The sequence below is a fragment of the Urocitellus parryii genome, chromosome 5 (assembly GCF_045843805.1).
Source record: "Urocitellus parryii isolate mUroPar1 chromosome 5, mUroPar1.hap1, whole genome shotgun sequence".
NCBI classification, from domain to species: domain Eukaryota; kingdom Metazoa; phylum Chordata; class Mammalia; order Rodentia; family Sciuridae; genus Urocitellus; species Urocitellus parryii.
In genome coordinates this window covers 179,108,306-179,128,843 of record NC_135535.1, presented here as the reverse complement: position 1 = coordinate 179,128,843, position 20,538 = coordinate 179,108,306, and the positions used below count along the sequence as shown (strand labels likewise).

General features: G+C 35.2%; 1 protein-coding gene across 6 annotated transcripts in view; it reads right to left on the bottom strand.

The window, feature by feature from the left end:
* Positions 1-18,653, bottom strand: part of LOC113176866 (cytochrome P450 2C18-like) — a 32,862-nt gene extending 14,209 nt beyond the window's left edge. The window contains exons 1-6 of one of the 6 annotated variants that reach the window (XM_077798246.1): positions 18,486-18,653; positions 15,942-16,104; positions 15,542-15,689; positions 8,825-8,826; positions 4,322-4,482; positions 3,029-3,205 (exon numbers count right to left, since the gene is read on the bottom strand). In XM_077798246.1, coding sequence (XP_077654372.1) covers positions 3,029-3,205; positions 4,322-4,482; positions 8,825-8,826; positions 15,542-15,689; positions 15,942-16,104; positions 18,486-18,653 — 819 coding nt within the window. The other 5 variants (XM_026381418.2, XM_077798249.1, XM_077798247.1 and 2 more) reach the window with 5 other exon arrangements.
* Positions 18,654-20,538: the final 1,885 nt, after the last annotated feature.

Below are 20,538 nucleotides of genomic sequence, written 5' to 3'. Positions count from 1 at the left end.
GCATCACAATAACTGATCTAAAATTGTACAACAAATTAATAGTAATAAAACTATATGGTATCAGCATAAAAACAAACATGAAGACCAATGGAATAGAATAAAAGACATGGAAAAGTTCCACAGAGATGCAGTCATCTAATACTTGACAAACTTTATAAAAATATACTTTGGAGAAAAGATAACCTTTCAAAACAATGGTGCTGGAAAAACTTGATATCCAAGTGTAAAAGAAAGAAACTAGATCCTTATGCTCACTCTACATTAAAATGAATTCAAAATGGAAATAAGACCTAGGAATTGACTGGAAATTCTGCAACTGCTAGAAGAAAACATACTCTCAACAGTCTAACAACATGACACAGGAATTAACTTCCTTACTTAGAATCCTAAGCTCAAGAAACAAAATCAAGAATGAATAAGTGAAATGGCTTCTACATAGCAAAGAAGAACATGATGATGAAGACTACAGAATGCAGGGGGGAAACTTTTGCTAGCTACTCTTCTGATGGGATTAATATCAAGAATACATAAAGAACTCAAAGGGAAAAAAACCCAAACAATCAAATAACTCAATTAATATATTCGCAAATCAACTAAACAGACATTTCTCAAAGAAATTTTAAAAAAGAAGAAAAGAAGCTCAGAAACATGAAGTTGAACTATTATGGGAGAAAACCCCCCAGGAAACCTCAGATGAGAGAGTAAAAACATTTAAAGGGGAGAAGCTGTAAAACTTTAAAAGACTCCTTGGTTTTCTTACCTGGCAAACTAAAAATCCCTGACGTTTCCTTTTATCTTTCATATTTTACTTCCCATCCCCCCCACCTTTTCCCTTTCCCTTCTTTTACCTGTTTGACAGGTTCCTGGTACCTGTGCTTTTGGAATACCCAAGACAAGTTAGTCATTTAGTGCACATGCTGTGACTCAGTCTGAATATGGAGGAGAGAAAAAAAAGCAGATTTGGGGAAAACTCAGGGCAGCCAAAGCACCAGCCAGATTTTTAATTTCAGCCTGCAAAGCAAAGAATAGTGAAGAACATTTGCATTTAATAGTGGTGATTTGAGCACTGGGATAAGGAGTATGGCTAATGTGTGAGGGGAGGAGTCTAGAGCTTGTGTGGATTAGAAAAAAGCAGTGATTAATGCACCACTGTTATGGTTTAGATGTTATATGTATCTCAAAAGCTTGAAATTAAAAACTACATTACCATTTAAATTCAAATTCCCAACCTTGAAATATCTTGATGTAAGTATAATCAAATATATACAAGCAAGCACAGAAGACCACATATGTGAAATACCAAGAACAGGAAGATTTACAAAGACAAAATAGATGATTAGTGGCTGCCTAGGATTAAAATATTTGCAGAGAAATGGAGGATAACTAATAAAAAGTATGGGATTTTTCTCCAGGTTGATTAAAAAATCTTTGAGATTATGACAATAGTTTCACAACTCTGAAAATACAAAAAAACAATCAAATTCAGGCCTCAAGTAGGTTAATAATATGACATATGTAGACTGTCTCAGTAAACTGTGAAAAAAAATGCTAGTTTCTATATAAAATAGAGAGACCAAGAAAACAAAGTTGTTTTAAATGTAGTACTGCAAAAAATAGTTACTTGAAATGAAAAAAATAAAGATCTTATTCACTTCTTTGACCTGAGATTAATGAGAGCCTTTATAAACTTTAAGGAACTTAATGAGAGCCTTTATAAATTTAAGGAAAATATGGAGAACTGATGTAGATTTATTCTTGTCAGAAAGTGTTAATCCAACTCTCAAATTAATAGGACTCCAAAAAGTAAAAGAATCATTGCTCTAGCGTTAAGAGAAGGATAAGATTATTAGTAATTTGCTTTTTCCCCTCTCATTTCTTCATATCATTTCATCTTCATCATGTATTCCATTTAGAACACATGATTTGAAGGTTCAGTTCAAATTGCATGAATAATGCTTTAAGGGTCATTTTCTATACAACTCCTTGAGATGTTGGCCTTATAACTTATTTATCATGTTATAATGGTTAATTTGAATTGTCAGCTTGATTGAATTAAGAAATGCTGAAGATAAGAAGATAAGAAATCTCATGGCTGTATAATCAATGTGATCCTGCAATCTGTATACGTGGGAATAATAAGAATTCATACCCCATTTGAAACAAATGTATGATATATGTCAAGATCAATGTAATGTTTTGAGCAACTAATAAGTTTCTGATGTTTAAAAAAAAAAGAAATCTCATGGCTGTGTCAGATGCTCATTAAGCTCAAAATTGAAGTCATAAAAAATTTCCAACTGCTCCTTGAATGGATTATCATCACAGGGATGATTCTGTAGGATTTGAAGAATTTCTTCTAATAATTATCTGAATTCCATTTTTCCTGGCTCACATTTATTCCTGCTCAAATCAAAATGTTTCATGAGAACACCCATGCTTATAGCTTACTTGAAAATACATCTCCTTTTCTGTATAAATTAATTTTACTTATACTCAACTAAGGCTTTCTTTTTTCCATACACCTAATCACTTTGCCATTACACACTTCTGAACCTCTGCATAGACCATTTGACCCACCTGAAAGTCTTTACCCTATTCCTCATTGAATATATGTCAAGATCTATTCAAATCTTAGAACATGCAGGAAAATCAATTAGGTGAAATATTTCCTTCTGGTTCTCCCATACACTGAGTACAGTAATCTTCTTTTCAGTCTGCATTTTATAGCTCCAATTTTGTTTTATAACTCTCTTACAATTGTTTCCTTTTCACCTTAGGTATGCATATGTATTTCCTGAGGTAGATTATCAGTACCTACAGAAGAGAATCCATGTATTCTAATTTTTTAAAAAAATAATATTTTAATTTTTCTATGATAATTCATGCAGATCTATAAAGCAGGATGTGCTTAAAGTGCTTGTCAAGAATGTCTTGCCTGACCACTGAACTCACTAGTAACAATAGAATTAAGTAATGAAACACGAAATGTAGAAGCAATCAGATAAGTGAGCTGTTGTTCACATTCTACCTCTTCCATTTTAATCAGGAAGCAGTCGATGAAGTCCCGAGGATTATTAATATCCAGGGATTCTTGGTGTTCCTTTATTTTCTCAAAAAAATACTGTTTCATATCGGCAATATTCTTAAGAAATATTTTATGACTCCCTGGGCAATAATCAATGAGAGCAGGAAAATTATTGCAGACCTAAAAGATAAAATATTCATTAAATGAGAACATGTAATAAAGATATACAAATCTTATGCCTAGTCCATTTTAGAAACTGTACCTTTAAAATTTTTTTAAATAGTGTTCACTTTGAGGGAAATATAATATAATATATAATAATCTCGAAGCTTATAAGAATTGAGGGAAAGAACTTTTGACTAGATAATCATAAATAATAGTAATTTTATATACTCATACATCATTTTTAGAGATAAAAATAAGTTTTTACAAATTCTCTCCTTTTTCAAACAAAAATTTCCCTGCAATTTGGAAATGCAAATTGGCATTAATTACCACAATTTATATTTTGTAGATGAGGACAGAACTTACAACAGTATAAAGGCATTTGGGTAACCTGAAAAACAGCACAATGCTGTTCTCTGCTGTTGCTAGTATGAAGTAGCCTCAGAAATAGAATACTTTCTATAGAATAGGGAGGGTTTTGAATATACCATGAAATACAATTGTGTACAAAGGTCATTAGGAGATTTCTGAGCATCTCACAATAGCTATTTTGAAGAATGCAGAACATGTTCAGCATGGGGTAAAACTATGTTTGTTCAGGGATTGTACAGAGTAAAAACCAATTATTATATTGACTCTATTACCTTGTCAGCTGGGATCCTAATGAAGCATCAAAGTTCTCTTCTTTATTTAGAGTTTCTGTAACAGCTGTGCAAGCTTCAATTCTCCCTCCTTAATATCCTAAACAAAGACATTTCTTCCAAGTAAAGTAATGGAATTTCTAAGTGGTAATTGAAGGGCAGCTCCTGTCCTTCTCAGAAGCCTGGATGTCCACTAAGTGCCATGGTCTGTCTTTGTTCATTCATCAAAGTACTTTATGAAGATTGGGCTTTGGGAGTTATTTGCCAGAGAGCCAATGCACTTTTATATCATCTCCATATGTGGGCATTCATATTCCTGTGCATAAAATAAAGGGCTTAAACATCTCTTCCTGATTCTCACTCCATAACATCAAGCTCTGGACTGGACATAGTTTACAGACTCATTTCATTGCTTGAACCATTAGCAGTTTTGATTTTCCTGAGGAAAGACCATAAGTGTTTTCTCAGGAAAAAGAAATTTTGGTCTAACCTGGATCCATGGTGAGCTCAGAATCTTGAGGTTTTCATCAAATTTTTCCAAAAAACTTAGCAAATGCTGATCTTTATAATCAAAACGATTATGGAAAACAATGGAGCAGATCACATTGCAGGGAGCACAGCCCAGGTAAAGGGTGGGATCACAGGGTGAGCCTAAAGAATTGGAAACATTAAAAATTAACATTAAAATATATAAGTATATGTCTTCGAGGTAACAGGAAAAGGTAATTTTAGAAACTTTCAGCAATATCTATCTACAATCTGTTTACTGGGAAAATATTCAACATGCTAAGTCAGCATATTTCTTGAAACTTTAAACTTAATTATTACCTTCTAGCTAGTTCATAATTTTTTTTGAATACTCCATTAAACTCACTGCCATTTTTTAACACATTCTAATCCAAATTCACTTACTTTTGAAAATGTTTTAAAAGATTATTCTTTCAAAAACACCTGCTAATTCAAGTTTGGGAAGAATCATATTTGCTATCAAACCCTGTAGGTAGTTAAGAATTATATAGAATGAAAAAGTAGTCAGGGACATCCATTTAGTATATATATATAAATAAATCAATTTGAAAGATTCATGTGTAATACCAGCAAAGGGAAAAACTAGCACAGCTATGGATGAATTTATATATCTGTGGATCCAACAAATAAAAGTGGAAAGCATCCACGTTTTATGAGAAAAAAAAACATACACAATGACATGTGTTTGTCAAAATAAAACTGAGAATTTTTTTTTAAATTTTAAACTAAATCTGAAGTAACACAAACAAAAGGCTAAGTTGATAAATGAAATCTATTTTTTCATTTCATAGTGAGAAGGGGACATTAATTTTCCCACCTTGGGAAGTAGTGTCCATCATATCCAATAGCCTTAAATTTAATTTATTTTTTCAAATCTACCCTCTTTTGAAATTCTGGGATATTTTTATGAAGCATATATTCATCAATAACTCATTAATGAATTCAAATGTTGACCAACATTATTGTCAATCCTGTCATTTTAAGTGTAAAGAAATAAAAATAGGACAAAGTTTTTCCTTTTTGTGGGTGTTATACTTAGACAGTCAATATTCCTCCGAAAGCTAGTTTGTGAGATAATTCAGGAATGTTGAGGGGGTGAAATGGTTGGTTTCATTGTGAGAGTTGTAACAGAAACAGAGGATTAATTCATTGATATGAATCAGCTGGGTGTTAACTGGGCAGGTGGAATGTGAGTGGAGTACATGGGTCACTGGGGGTGAGCCTTGGGGATATTTATATTTTGTTCATGGTGAGTGGGGTTCTGTCTGCTTTCCTGGTGCTGTGCCCTGAGGTGCTTTCCTCTATCACATCCTTCTGCCTCATCTTGAGCCCAGAGCTACGAAGTCAGCTGACCATGGACTGAACCTCTGAAACTATGAGCCAAGTAAACTTTTCCTGCTCTAAATTGTTTTTGTCATTATTTTTCATCAAAATGATGAAAAAGCTGACTAAAATGGTGGAAATATATACAAATAAAATTATAATGAGATGAACAATAAACTTCATTTAGTAAAATGCATCCAAATTCACCACTACAGATTTAACTGTGACTTGATTAAAAAAAAAAAAACAAAGGAAGTGAAAAAAAACTCTACAATGAAAATTACAAATAAGGCACAGCCCAGGAACCCACCGTAGAGGGGCACAATTGAACATTGCGGAGTTCTGGCAGCATAGAGACTCAGAGTTTCAGATCCTTTGGAGATAGGGAGTGCTAGACTTCGACCCATATCTCTGCAGGGTACCAGACAGAGTAGACTGAAGTCTGGACTTAGTGGAGAAACAGCCCAGTTCCCTTCTCCTCACTGGACACCACGGCACAGAAACAGGTGGCTGCCATCTTGGAAAGTCTGCTTCATCAGCTTTGAGTGGTTGTAACAGGCAGCAAGATTGGCATTGGAACAGGTGTGTGAGTCAGCCCCCCCCCCACCTAGCTGTGATAACCCAAAACCTTTCTCACCAGCTCTCGGTTGGCATGGCTATCAGAGGGAATAAGACAGACCAGGTTGTCAGTCTCCAACTCCCCCTCTCCACAGCTGTAATGTCTTGGTGACTACCCAACACAGAGATAATGCTCAGTTGATCAAGAGTGCAGGGAAGCCAGGGTGCCACATGCCCAGAGTGAACCGAGAGCTGTGGAGAAGAATCCCAGTAATTGGGGCCTGGTAGGCAAGAGAAGTGACGGGAATAGAGACTGGGAGCAACCCAAAGAGATCTGGATTGGAGAGGCACCTGGCAGGGGAGGGAGAGCTGCCTCACAAGGATTGTTTCCTACACCCTAAGGGCAGAGACTCAACCTGGCATGCACAATGCCACCCACTGGAAGAAAAGAAAACAGAATTCTAATAGTGCATTATTTTTCTTTATTTTCCCCTCTTTCGTTTTTTCTTCTTATCTTTTTCTTCTTTTTTTCCTCTCTCTTTTTTCATTCCTTTTTTGATATCTCTTCCCCATCTTTTCATTTTTTACTTTCTTCTTCTTCTTTTCTTTTTACTTTATTTCTTCCTTTTCTTCCTATCCCAACCTCACAAGCGTTACTATTTCTACTACATTTAATTTACTAAATGCAAATAGGTGAATGTTTTATGCTTCTTATTGTCCCCCCAAGTACTTAGCTACCCCACAATACCTCCTGTCTATTCTCCTGTTAATAACCCCCTTCATTAGAGCTCTTGTCCAAAGTTGCTAAGATATATTAACCCCCCATATCCTCACATCTTTCCCCCTAAACATAAAGTCCTACACCTGACCCTCAGTTCTCTGTATGCCATCAGAATCTGTATGCCTTTTATGAAGCTAATGAATTTATTTTAAATTACAATTCAATCCAACATCTCCAGATATTGTCTCCCATCACAAAGGAGAAATCTCAGAACTATACAAAACCAATACAAATCTATAGGAGAAAATAATAACACAGCAGTCACACAGAGCTAGAAGGAAACATGAGCAACATGAAAAAAAAAACAAGGAAAAAGGAACACAAACTATGCAGGACAACTCAACAATAGAGGAGTTATTAGCTACAGCAGAAAGAATGTGAGATAAAGATTTCAAAATATACATTCTTCAGATGATCTGGAGTGTCAAGAAAGATCTTAGACAGCAAATGCAGACAATGAAAGATCACTTTGACTTTGAATTACATAAAAAAACCCAAGAAGCAAAAGATCAACCCTACAGGGAGATAGAGGGTATACAAAAAAAATAGAAATCTTAGAAATGAAGGAAATTATAAACCAAATTAAAAACTCAAATGAGAGTATCACCAGCAGAGTGGAACAATTAGAAGTCAGAACATCAGACAATGAAGACAAAGTATATCATCTCAAAAAGAGTCTAGACAGCTCAGAAAGAAATCATGAGCAGAACATCCAAGAAATTTGGGATAACATAAAGAGACCAAATTTAAGAATTATTGGGATAGAGGAAGGTACAGAGGTCCAAACCAAAGGAATGAGTAATCTGTTCAATGAAATAATTTTAGAAAACTTTCCAGACATAATGAATGAAACAGAAATTCAAATCCTAGAAGCCTACAGGACGCCGAATGAACAAAACCACAAGAGATCCACACCAAGACACATTATAATGAAAATGTCCAACATACAGAACAAGGAGAGAATTTTAAAAGCCACAAGAGAAGGAAGCAGATTACATTTAGAGGTGAACCAATTAGGTTAACAGCTGATTTTTCAACAAAGACTCTGAAAGCTAGAAGATCCTGGAATAATGTATTTCAAATGCTGAAAGATAATGGGTTCCAACCAAGAATCTTGTATCCAGCAAAATTAAGCTTCAGGTTTGATGATAAAATAAAAACCTTTCATGATAAACAAAAGTTAAAAGAATTTGTAGCTAGAAAACCGGTACTTGAAATCATCCTGGGCAAAACATTACATGAAGAGGAAATGAAAAACAACAACAAAAATCAACAGTGAGAGATAGTACAGTAAAAGGAAAAACTAATCAAAGAGAAAAAACAAATTAAATAACAAAAATAAACAAACATGACTGGAAGTGCAAACCATATCTCAATAGTAACCCTAAATGTTAATGGCTTAAACTCACCAATCCAAAATACATAGGCTAGTAGACTGGATTAAAAGAAAAGATCTAACAATATGCTGCCTATAGGAGACTCATCTGATAGGAAAAGACATACACAGACTGAAGGTGAAAGGTTGGGAAAAATCATACCAGTCACGTGGACCTCAGAAGCAAGCAGGGGTGTCCATATTCATATCAAATAAAATAGACTTCAAGCCAAAGTTAATCAAAAGGGATAAAGGATGACACCATATACTGCTAAGTGAAACCATTCACCAACAAGACATAACAATCATTAATATATATGCCCCAAACAATGGTGCAGCTATGTTCATCAAACAAACTCTTCTAAAGTTCAAGAGACAAATAGACCACAACACAATAATCATGGATGACTTTAATACACCTCTCTCACCACTGGACAGATCTTCCAAACAAAAGTTGAATAAAGAAACTATAGAACTCAATAACAATTAATAACTTAGACTTAATTGACATATATAGAATATATCAACCAACATCAAGCGGATACACTTTTTTCTCAGCAGCACATGGATCCTTCTCAAAAATAGACCATATATTATGCCATAGGGCAACTCTTAGCAAATATAAAGGAGTAGAGATATTATCATGAATTTTATTGGATCATAATGGTATAAAATTGGAAATCAACAATACAATAAGGAAGAAAAATTCTTACATCACATGGAGAATGAATAATATGCTACTGAATAAATAATAGGTTACAGAAGACATCAAGGAGGAAATTAAAAAATTCCTAGAGATAAATGAATACACAAAGCAAAACAAAATTAAAAAACAGAAGTGCACTCAAATAGAGCTGATTAGCTCTATATGACACAACATATTGAAATCTCTGGGACACTATGAAAGCAGTACTAAGAGGAAAATTCATTGCATGGAGTTCATTCCTTAAAAGAAGAAAAAGCCAACAAATAAATGATCTCACACTACATCTCAAAGCCCTAGAAAAAGAAGAGCAAATCAGTAGCAAATGCAGTAGAAGGCAAATAATTAAAATCAGAGCTGAAATCAATGAAATTGAAATAAAAGAAACAATTGAAAAAAATTGACAAAACTAAATTTGGTTTTTTGAAAAAATAAATAAGATTGACAGACCCTTAGCCAAGCTAATGAAGAAAAGAAGAGAGAGAACCCAAATTACTAGCATACAGGATGAAAAAGGCAATATCACAACAGACACTACAGAAATACAGAAGATAATTAGAAATTATTTTGAAACCTTATAATCAAATAAAATAGAAGATACTGAAGGCATCGATAAATTCCTTAAGTCATATGATCTACCCAGATTGAGTCAGGAAGATATACACAACTTAAACAGACCAATATCAAGTGAGGAAATATAAGAAGCCATCAAAAGATTACCAACCAAGAAAAGCCCAGGATCAGATGGATATAAAGCAGAGTTTTACAAGACCTTTAAGGGAGAACTAATACCAATACTCTTCAATCTATTTCAGGAAATAGAAAAAAAGAGACTACTTCCAAATTCATTCTATGAGTCCAATATCTCCCTGATTCAAAAATCAGACAAAGAAAGAAAACTTCAGATGAATATCTCTAATGAATACAGATGCAAAAATCCTCAATAAAATTCTGGCAAATCGGATACAAAAACATATCAAATAGATCATGCACCATGATCAAGTGTGATCCATCCCCAGGATGCAAGGTTGGTTCAACATATGGAACAATAAATGTAATTCACACATCAGTAGACTTAAATGATCATATGATCATCTGGATAGACACAGAAAAAGGATTTGACAAAATACAGCACCCTTTATGTTCAAAACACTAGAAAAACTAGGGATAAGAGGAACTTACCTCAACATTGTAAAAGCTATATATGCTAAGCTTCAGGCCAGCATCATTCTAAATGGAGAAAAATCGAAGGCATTCCCTCTAAAATCTAGAATAAGGCAGGGACACCCTCTCTCATCACTTCTATTCAACATAGTTCTTAAAGCACTGGCCAGAGCAATTAGACAGATAAAAGAAATTAAAAGTATAACTATATGAAAAGAAGAACTTAAACTAGCACTATTTGCTGATGATATGATTCTATACCTAGAAGACCCAAAAGGCTCTACCAAGAAACTTCTAGAACTAGTAAATCAATTCAGCAAAGTGGCAGGATATAAAATCAACACCTATAAATCAAAGGCATTCCTGTATATCAGTTACAAATCCTCTGAAATGGAAATGAGGAAAACTACCCCATTTACAATATCCTCAAAAAAAAATACTTGGGAATCAACTTAACAAAAGAGGTGAAAGATCTATACAATGAAAACTATAGATCCCTAAAGAGAGAAATAGAAGAAGACCTTAGAAAATGGAAAGATATACCTTGCTCATGGATAGGCAGAATTAATATTATTAAGATGGCCAAATTACCAAAAGCACTATACAGGTTCAATGCAATTCCAATCAAAATCCCAATGGCATTCCTCACAGAAATAGAAAAAACAATTATGAAATTCATCTGGGAAAATAAGAGACCCAGAATAGCTAAAGCAATTCTAAGCAGGAAGAGTGAAACAGGTTAGGTATCGATATACCAGATCTTAAACTATACTACAGAGCAATAGTAACAAAAACAGCATAGTACTGGCACCAAAACAGGCTGGTAGACCAATGGTACAGAATAGAGGACACAGAGACCAACCCACAAAATTACAACTACCTTATATTAGACAAAGGTGCTAAAAGCATGCAATGGAGAAAGGATAACATCTTCAACAAATGGTGCTGGGAAAACTGGAAATACATATGCAACAAAATGAAATTGAATCCCTTTCTCTCACCATGCACAAAAGTTAACTCAAAATGGATCAAGAATCTAGGAATCAAACTTGCATCTAATAGAAGAAAAAGTTGGCCCTAATTTCCATCATGTGGGGTTAGGCCCCAAGTTCCTTAATAAGACACCTATAGCACAAGAATTAAAACCAAGAATCAACAGGTGGGATGAATTCAAACTAAAAAGTTTTTTTCTCAGCAAGAGAAATAATATGTGAGGTGAATAGAGAGCCTACATCCTGGGAACAAATTTTTACCTCTCACACATCGGATAGAACTCTAATCTCTAGGGTATACAAAGAACTCAAAAAGTTAAACATCAAAAAAAAAAAGAAAAACAAAACAAATAACCCAATCAACAAATAGGCCAAAGACCTGAATAGAAACTTCTAAGAAGAGGACATACAATCAATCAACAAGTACATGAAAAAATGCTCATCATCTGTAGCAATCAGAGAAATCCAAATTAAAACTACTCTAAGATACCATCTCACTCCAGTAAGAATGGCAGCCATTATGAAGTCAAACAACAACAAGTGCTGGTGAGGATATGGAGAAAAAGGTACACTCATACATTGCTGGTAGGACTGCAAATTGGTGCAGCCAATTTGGAAAGCAGTATGGAGATTCCTCAGAAAGCTGCGAATGGAACCACCATTTGACCCAGCTATTCCTCTTCTGGGTCTATACCCAAAAGACTTAAAAACAGTATACTATAGGGACACAGCCACATCAATGTTTATAGCAGCACAATTCACAATAGCTAGACTGTGGAGCCAAACTAGATGCCCTTCAATGAATGAATGGATAAAAAAATATGGCATTTATACACAATGGAATATTACTCAGCACTAAAAAATAACAAGATCATGGCATTTTCAGGGAAATGGGTGGCATTAGAGTAGATTATGCTAAGTGAAATTAGCCAATCCCAAAAAACACAAAGGCCGAATGTCTTCTCTGATATAAGGGGGTGACTCAAAATGGAGTTCGGAGGAAGAGAATGAGAAGAAGATTACCTCTAGATTCGGAAAAGGGGTGGGAGGAAAAGGGAGGGAGAAAGGGAATTATATGGAAGATAAAAGGTGACCCCCACATTATACAAAATACATGTATGAAGATGTGAGAAAAAAAATAAAAAAAAAAGAATTGTGTCACCTTAGATTAGGTAGAGAGAAGTGATGGGAAGGGAGGGGAGGGGAAGAGGGGAATGGAAGAACAATAGAATGAAATAGACATTATTATTGCTGTGGGTATATGTGACTGCATGACCAATGTGATTCTGCAACCTGTACACTCAGAATAATGAAAAATTATATCCCATCTGATTCAAATATATGGTATATCAAGGTCATTGTAATATCATGTGTAACTAATTAAAATAAATTTTAAAAAATGACAAATTCATATCCTTAGTCAAAAGACAGCAAGATATAAAATATAGTCTTAACCGAAGATAAGGATTTCAAAATAGTTTAAAATTAAAAAAAAATTACAAACAACTGTTGAAAACAATTACAGAAGACATAAAAAGATAGAAACATCTCCCATGTTTATAGACTAGAAAAATTAATATTTTTAAAAGTTTATACCACCCAAAGTATTTTGTAGATTTGACTTAGTCCCCATGAAATATCAATGACATTCTTCACAGAAGTAGAAAAAACAATTCTAAGGTTAATGTGGAGGCACAAATGATCATGAATAGTCAAGAAAATCTTGAGCAAAATGAAATGTTTTAGTCAGCATTTTTGGCACTGTGACCAAAATATTTGACAAAAACAATATATATATATATATATATATATATATATATATATATATATATATATATAACCTCTATATTTTTACCTCTATTTTTTTATTGTCCATTCATGAGTTTTTGATATCTAAATCATAGTAGGAATAAAGCTGGAGGTGGGACAATTCCTGCCACAGTGAGCAAAAAAAAAAACAAAACAAAAAAAACCATGACACTGGCACAAAAACAGGCAACTAGAACAGTATTAGAGAATAGAGATCACACAAAAAATATTCATCTATAGCCAATCGATTCCCAACAAAGTTACCAAAACATCCAGTGGATAAAAGGAGAGCTTCTTCAATAAGTGGTGCATGCAAAAGATTGAAACTTGACCCTTATCTCTCACCTTACACAACATACAACTAATGCCCTAATGCACTAATGCCCTGAGAGCCATTAACTTGGTGGTAATGATGGAGATACAGAAGGGCTTAGGCAGCCAGGGCAAGTTGGCAAGTGAGGAGGTTGCAGGTAGGGCCAGAACAAAGGAGCAAGGAGGGGGGTCTTCTGATAAAGTCAACTTCTTGGTTGACAAAAGGGCTCATGGACACAAGCGGGGAACCCAATCAGACAGACACTTCCATACTCATGATCCTAAGGTAGGGATCCAATAGAAAAACTAAATCAGATGCATGGACAGAGAGGGCACCAATCAATAATAGGGAGGAGCATATGGACAGGGGAGGAGATAAGGAAAGAAGAAAATTCCAGAGACCATAAAAAGAACAGGCCACAATTCACCAGTTTTATACAGGCCAAAATTCCCAGTTTTGGGTCCCTTCTCCTCAGAGAAGTCTATCTTTGCATCTCTGTCTCTCTTCAATAAACACACTTTTATTTTTTCAATAAATCTACTTCTTGCTTCCTATCCCTGTGTCCTGTTCTTCAATTCTTTGCTGAACAGATGCAACAAACCCAACACCCCAAGACTATTAACTATAACTCTAGGCAGGCAGGGTGTGGCTGGAGGAGGTGAGTCTCGGGGAGTATGGATTTGGGTTTTATATTTTGTCCTTGTTTATTAAGGCTTTCCTCCACTCCTCTCCCCTTCCTGGTGTCATAACCCCAGATGCTTTCCTCTGCCACACACTTCCACTATGATGTTCTGCCTCATCTCAGGCCTTAAGGAATAGAGTTGGCCATCTATGCACTGAGACCTCTGAAACCATGAGCCCCGAAATAAACTTTTCCTCCTTAAAGTTGTTTTTATCAAGTCTTTTGGTCACAGTGGTGAAAATACTGACTAAATATACAAGGAAATCATATTTTGCCATAAAGAAGAACTAAATCATTTGTAGTCAACTGGACAGAACTAGAGGGCATTATGGTAAGTGAAAGAAGACAGACACAGAAAGGTAAGTATTCACTGTTTCTCATTTGTGGACATTAAAAAAATTAATCTGAAGTTAAAATAGTGATTACTAGAGATGGAGAAGAGCATGTGGTGGTGGTACGGAGAGTAGATAAAGAAAGGATGGATTTGATCAGTTTATGCCGTATGCATGCGTGGGAGTATCATACTGACCACCAACAACATATACAAACTACATGTTCATAATAAAATAATATTTAAAAATTAATAAACTTTTAAAAAATGATGTAAGCAAAGAATACAGCATGGGAAAATAGCAAATCTGTAGAGTTACCTACACCTTTACCAGACTCCTTTAATTATTACAGAGTTCCAAGCTTTCAGAAAAAAAGCTTTATTTTAGCTAAGGAATTGGAAGACAATTTGGGAAGTCTGGAATTTCTTTGTGTCTGTCATTCACTAGCAAAGTCTAATTTTCAGTCTTTCCTTTTGTTATGTTTGGAAGAGAAATTTATAAACAGAGCCATCTGGATCCAATCTAAAAATCAGAGACAATATAAGAAAAAAAACACTTCACAGATCAGTAGAGGACAGGGAGAGGTAAATAATTGCCATAATGAAGATTAATGAGACTTTCCAGGAGATATGCAAGTCAATATGAAACCCTATATTAGTGTAATTACTGGTGGAAATTGCAGACACCAGCCTTGGAAGAAACCCTGAGAGATGTCAGTCAGTAAGGTTGTCTGCATAAACACAGTCCCATTAATCACACACAACACTTGCTTCATCTCCATAGGATCTAAGGTGGGTGTTTCCACTGTGTCCAATGGACAATGGTGAAAGTTGTGGAATGGGAAGCTCACAAATGTGTCATGGATAAAATCTCCTCTTTAACTCTTTAAGAAAATGAAACCTTGTATCTTCATGATGCACTGATTTGAAAACAGAAAGATGCTGTGACCTTTTATACCCACCATGCATGCCCAGTCCACGCACAGGCAGCACAGACACACAAAATCTCGATCTCTCCTTTTAATCACCCCTCCTCCACATGAGGGCTGACAGACAGGACCCAGAACAAATGTCTCTGTGTGGAATGGATCAACGGGCCTTACTAGGGAGAAGATAGTCTGGTAAAGGCAGTGATCATCAATCACTCACACTTGGTTTTCCTCAACTCCTCCACAAGGCAGCGAGCTTCCTCTTGCACACATTCCTCAATGTTACTCTTCCCCATCCCAAAACTCCGCAGGGTCGCGACTGAGAAGCGTCTCATCTGTTTCCATCTGTTTCCATTACTTAAAATGATTCCTAAAAGAGAGGGAACAGAAAACCAAGAGTGAGATCCCAGGTGAGGCAGAGGAAGCTAAAAGTGTCAGCCACAAAGATGGCCAAACTTAGCCTTAGGAGATCATCAAGTCTCTCTCTCTCTCTCTCTCTCTCTCTCTCTCTCTCTCTCTCTCTCTCTCTCTCTCTCCTCCACCCTCTCTCCCTTTCTCTCTTTTTTTTTCTTTTTTTTTCTGTGTTCCACATGCCCACTATCCCACGCACATGCACCCTTACCAAGACCTGTACTTGTTCTATCAACCACTGGGAAACTGCCTCTTCCAGAAAACTCTTCCCCACGATCAATCAGAGCTTCCTTCACAGCTTCATATCCGTGCAACACCACAGTGGGCTTCTTGCCCAAATACAGAGTGAACACAGGGCCATAGACTTTTGACAACTGGAAACGGGAAAGAAAATAGAAATGTTAGCCAAAGAAATAAGTACTTGACCTACATATTTTGAATGATTCATACTGTTATTCAGATTATTCTTATTGTATTTGTTATATTTTATTCTGCCATATGAACCTTCAAATATTTCTAAGTTTTGCTTACAGATAAGTAACATCTAATTATAGATGTTACTTATGGATGGTCTTTGATGTGCCTGGCTCAGGCAATGGATACCTATGATGTAATTAATTCTCACATCGATTCATTTAGAAGACTTGTTTGTCCTGTTTTACATTTAAAGTAAATAAAGTTAGAAAGTTACAAAACTCATTTGTAGTATACCATGATTAATAAACAGAAGACCTAAATTTGAACCTTTGTTTTGTCTGAAGCTTGAACAATTTATCAGCCTTCAGTTCACCTTAATTTCCTAAGTACACATACAAATCTCACCATTTATCCAAGAGCACTCTATAAGAAAACAGGGAAATACCCAGTTACTGAAATTCCTCCCCAAATTGCACCATTACCCAACTGATTTCTTCAGGGGCACTTAGCAAGGCTCATGCCACAGAAATTCAGATAAAGTAAGCCAGAGATGAATACTGTAAGTCTATATATTTATGTGAGTATAGATTATCTTAACACTTTTTGTAGTTGAGGCCACAGCTATCATTAACACACAGGACAGCGAGTACCATGGAGTAGTGCCATGCAGCATCTCATGGAAGAATAATTTCTCTCACCCCACAAAATTCATAGGGCACAGCAGCAACATTGTTCAAAATCCACAAGGATCCTCTTACCCCTCAGTGGACCCTGAATGGTTAATACTTTTCTTCTCTTATACTGATTCCCAGTCCATAGTTTTCTTTTTTAAAATAAAATTTTAAATTAAAAAAAATTTTCAGGTATATTTGAAAAATTTAATGTAAATGTATAAAATGTGATGTCTTAATTTATTTTTGCATTGCGAAATAATTACCACAATCAAACTAATTAACATACAGCACCTCAGTGTTAACATTTTCATGGGTATGTGTGGTGAGAACACTTTAGCAAATTTTGGATATAAGATACATAATTATTTACTGTAGTCACCATGCTATGCCTTACGTCTCCATACTTATTCACCTTGTAACTGAATGTTTGTTCCCTGGACCAAAATATCTCACCCTTATTTTTTTCCCACATCCCAGCCCCATTACTATTTATTCATGTCTTTTTGTTGTTGTTGTAAGATTCTACATGTGAGATCATTAGAAATTATATGTTAATAGTTAATTATCTCAAAACAAACCCCAATGTTATGTATAACTAGAATAAACTAAGGAAAAAAAGAAAAAAGTTATCTACACTCCACATAATTAAACAAGCATTGAGTATGATTTGCTCTAATTCGTTCCCTAGTACTTTCCCTTTCCCTCTTTCCTCCCTCCCCCTGTTCTTTTCCCTTTATTCCACTGTTATTTCTTCTATTTATTTACAGATTTTTTTTAAAAAAAGTAATGCCTTCTGGATATACATGAAGGTGAGATTGGTATGTGTACTTAGGAAATTAAGGTAAGACACATTCAAACATTTTTCCCTTTTCCCATCCTTACTTCCACCTCCTTAATCTCATTCCTCTGCCCGACTGATCTCTCTTCTATTTTCATAGATTCCACCCTTTTCTTCTTTCCCCCTTATTTTGTACTAGCTTCTTCATATCAGAGAAAACATCTGACTTACGACTTTCTGCCTGTGGCTTACTTCATTTCACACAATTCTCTCCAGTTCCATCAACTCACCAGCAAATGCCATAATTTTATTCCTCTGTATGACTAATAATCTATTATATATATACAGCATTTTCTTTTATTATTCATCTGGATACAGGCACATAGGTGGGTTTCATAGCTTGGCTATTGTGAATTGTGCTACTATAGCCATTGAAGTGGCTACATTTTTATAGTATGCTGATTCAATCATTTGGATATATACTGAAGAGTGGGATGTCTGATTCATATGGTCTTTCCATTTCTTGTATTTTGAAGAATCTACATTCTGCTTTCCACAGTGATTGCACTAAAACTTGTAGTCCCATTAACATATGAGTGTACCTCTCCCCCAGATCCTCACCAAAATGTATTATTATTCATATTCTTGATAATGACCATTCTGACTAAAGTGAGATGGAATTTCAGTGTACATTCGCTTTGCATTTTCCTTATTGCTAGAGATGTTGAACATTGACAGACATATAAAAGCAATGGAAACATCAAGTCCACCAGGAATATTTGCTGTGCAGCAATCTCTTAATAATTTGCTCCCGTGAATATGTTTAAAAATAAGAATTAATTCACTTACCCTCTGCAAGCCACTGGAGGAACATGAGTATACTTACATTGCTTAAAGATCTGCCAATGTTTTTAGCATCTATTTGCAAGATATTTCCAAGAATTGGGAGAGGAGTGGGGCCTGGTGGGAGCTTCCTTCCCCCAGAGCTCTGTCTCCATAATGAAAAGAAAAGCAGACAACAGAGACTGAGCACCAGGATGACAGCTAGATCCATTGAAGTCTTCTCTTTTTACTGAAACAAATGTGAGCTTGCAATCAATATAAAGCTTTTATAGTTCTCCCTCATAATTAAAAATATGTCCTATTTACATATAAAATGCTGAGCCAGTCAGTCAACAAGAAAAATTCCATTCCCTCTGAGAATACATTTGTCACCTGATAAAGTTAAAACTAAACTGTTATTTACTTTTGCCCTGTTTCTCAAAACTGTTGACCATTCTGGGATAGAGCAGAGGAAGAGACAATGTACAGTAAAGAAACAAATAAGAACACAACCCTCTGGTTATACCTATGTGCAACTAGGATTAAGAAAAAAATGAAACATTTGATCAAATATATTGCTCAACATTCTGGATTCTCAGACTGATGACCCATTGGAAATTAATGACTTTGGGAAAATCCACTTTATCTCTGACTTTTGTACAGCAATATTGAACTTGTGATACTTCATTAAACAACAGGATAGTTTGTGTTTGAAAATAAAGTCTTCTAAATAGTTTAAAGAATTGAACTAACATCACAACTGTCTGAAGTAAAGTAAGTAGTATAATTTATACATTTTGAAAGACAAAATATATTATCACTACTTAACTAAGAATATATACCTAGAATTTGTCATTTAGCCTATACTCTTCTTTCTCCCTAACCCCACCAAACCTGAAGGGCAGAAAACAGAGATCATTATTATTTTTTATTTGTCAAACAGGTTCAGGGAGATTCTGAAAAAACAGGAGACCATCATTTCACACAAATCACTGGGGGTAGACCAGAAATTTAAATGAACTCAGATGGCCATGGTGTACCATGGCTCTCACCATAGCTGCCTAGAAAATCACATTAGAAAAGTGAATAAAAAGACCCCAAACACTACTCTGAATGTACACTGTATTGTGTTCATAGCCCAACAAGCTTCCCTTCAAACTAATACCCATTACTTCACTCCAAAGATAACTGAATTAGAGATTCTATAAAAGGAGGAGATGTAGATAGGGCTTATCTCCTCTCCATCAGTACAGGGGTGAAACTTTCTCCACAGAAATGAATACGAGCCAATTTCAGGGAATTGGAGGAGTAAGGCTTGAGAAACTGACAGATGTTCCCCAGTCACTTACACATGGAACTGTTTCTGTTGCTGTTTACTACTTAACTATCAGATGTGATGGGATGAAATATTGGATCACAAGCAATGATACTGGACATAGAAAAATAAGCATGTGCTTTGGAGGTGAATGGAAGCCAGGGACTACATCAAGACTCCCTGCACAGGAGGAATAATATGCAAATCTAAATAGAATACTTTTGGTAGTCATGATTCAATACATCATTGGATTGATAGATACTACTAGATCAACAAATTGGTTAGCATAGTTACTTCTAAGCTATTTAGTAAAGAGAGCTAAGTTGTTGACATAAGATCATAGTTACAAAATGTTCAATTTCCATGTTTACAGAGATGCTGATGATGAACAAAAATTTTCACACCTATCATATCACTTTTAATTTTCTTAATTATATTTAGAAAGTAAAATTATTCCCATTCAGGAATGAGGAATCTGGGCCTCAGAGATTCCATGCCATGGCCAAGGGCACACAGATTGTAGATGGTAGTACTGAGACTGGACCTCATATACCCTGACTCTCTTAGACTTACCTCAAAAAAAAATCAAGCAAGTTCAATGTTTAGCAAGTGTGTATTATTTTGCATTATTCCATGGTGACACTCATAAGTGACTTTGGAACTAGAAATTGATTTAATAATTACAGCATTCATTGGTTAAAATGGTGGTCAGAAAAGTTTGATTTTTTAACCTTTAGAATTTTCATTAACTCAGGTCTTGATGAAATCTTTATTCATATCAACACAAAGCAGTAACTTGCTG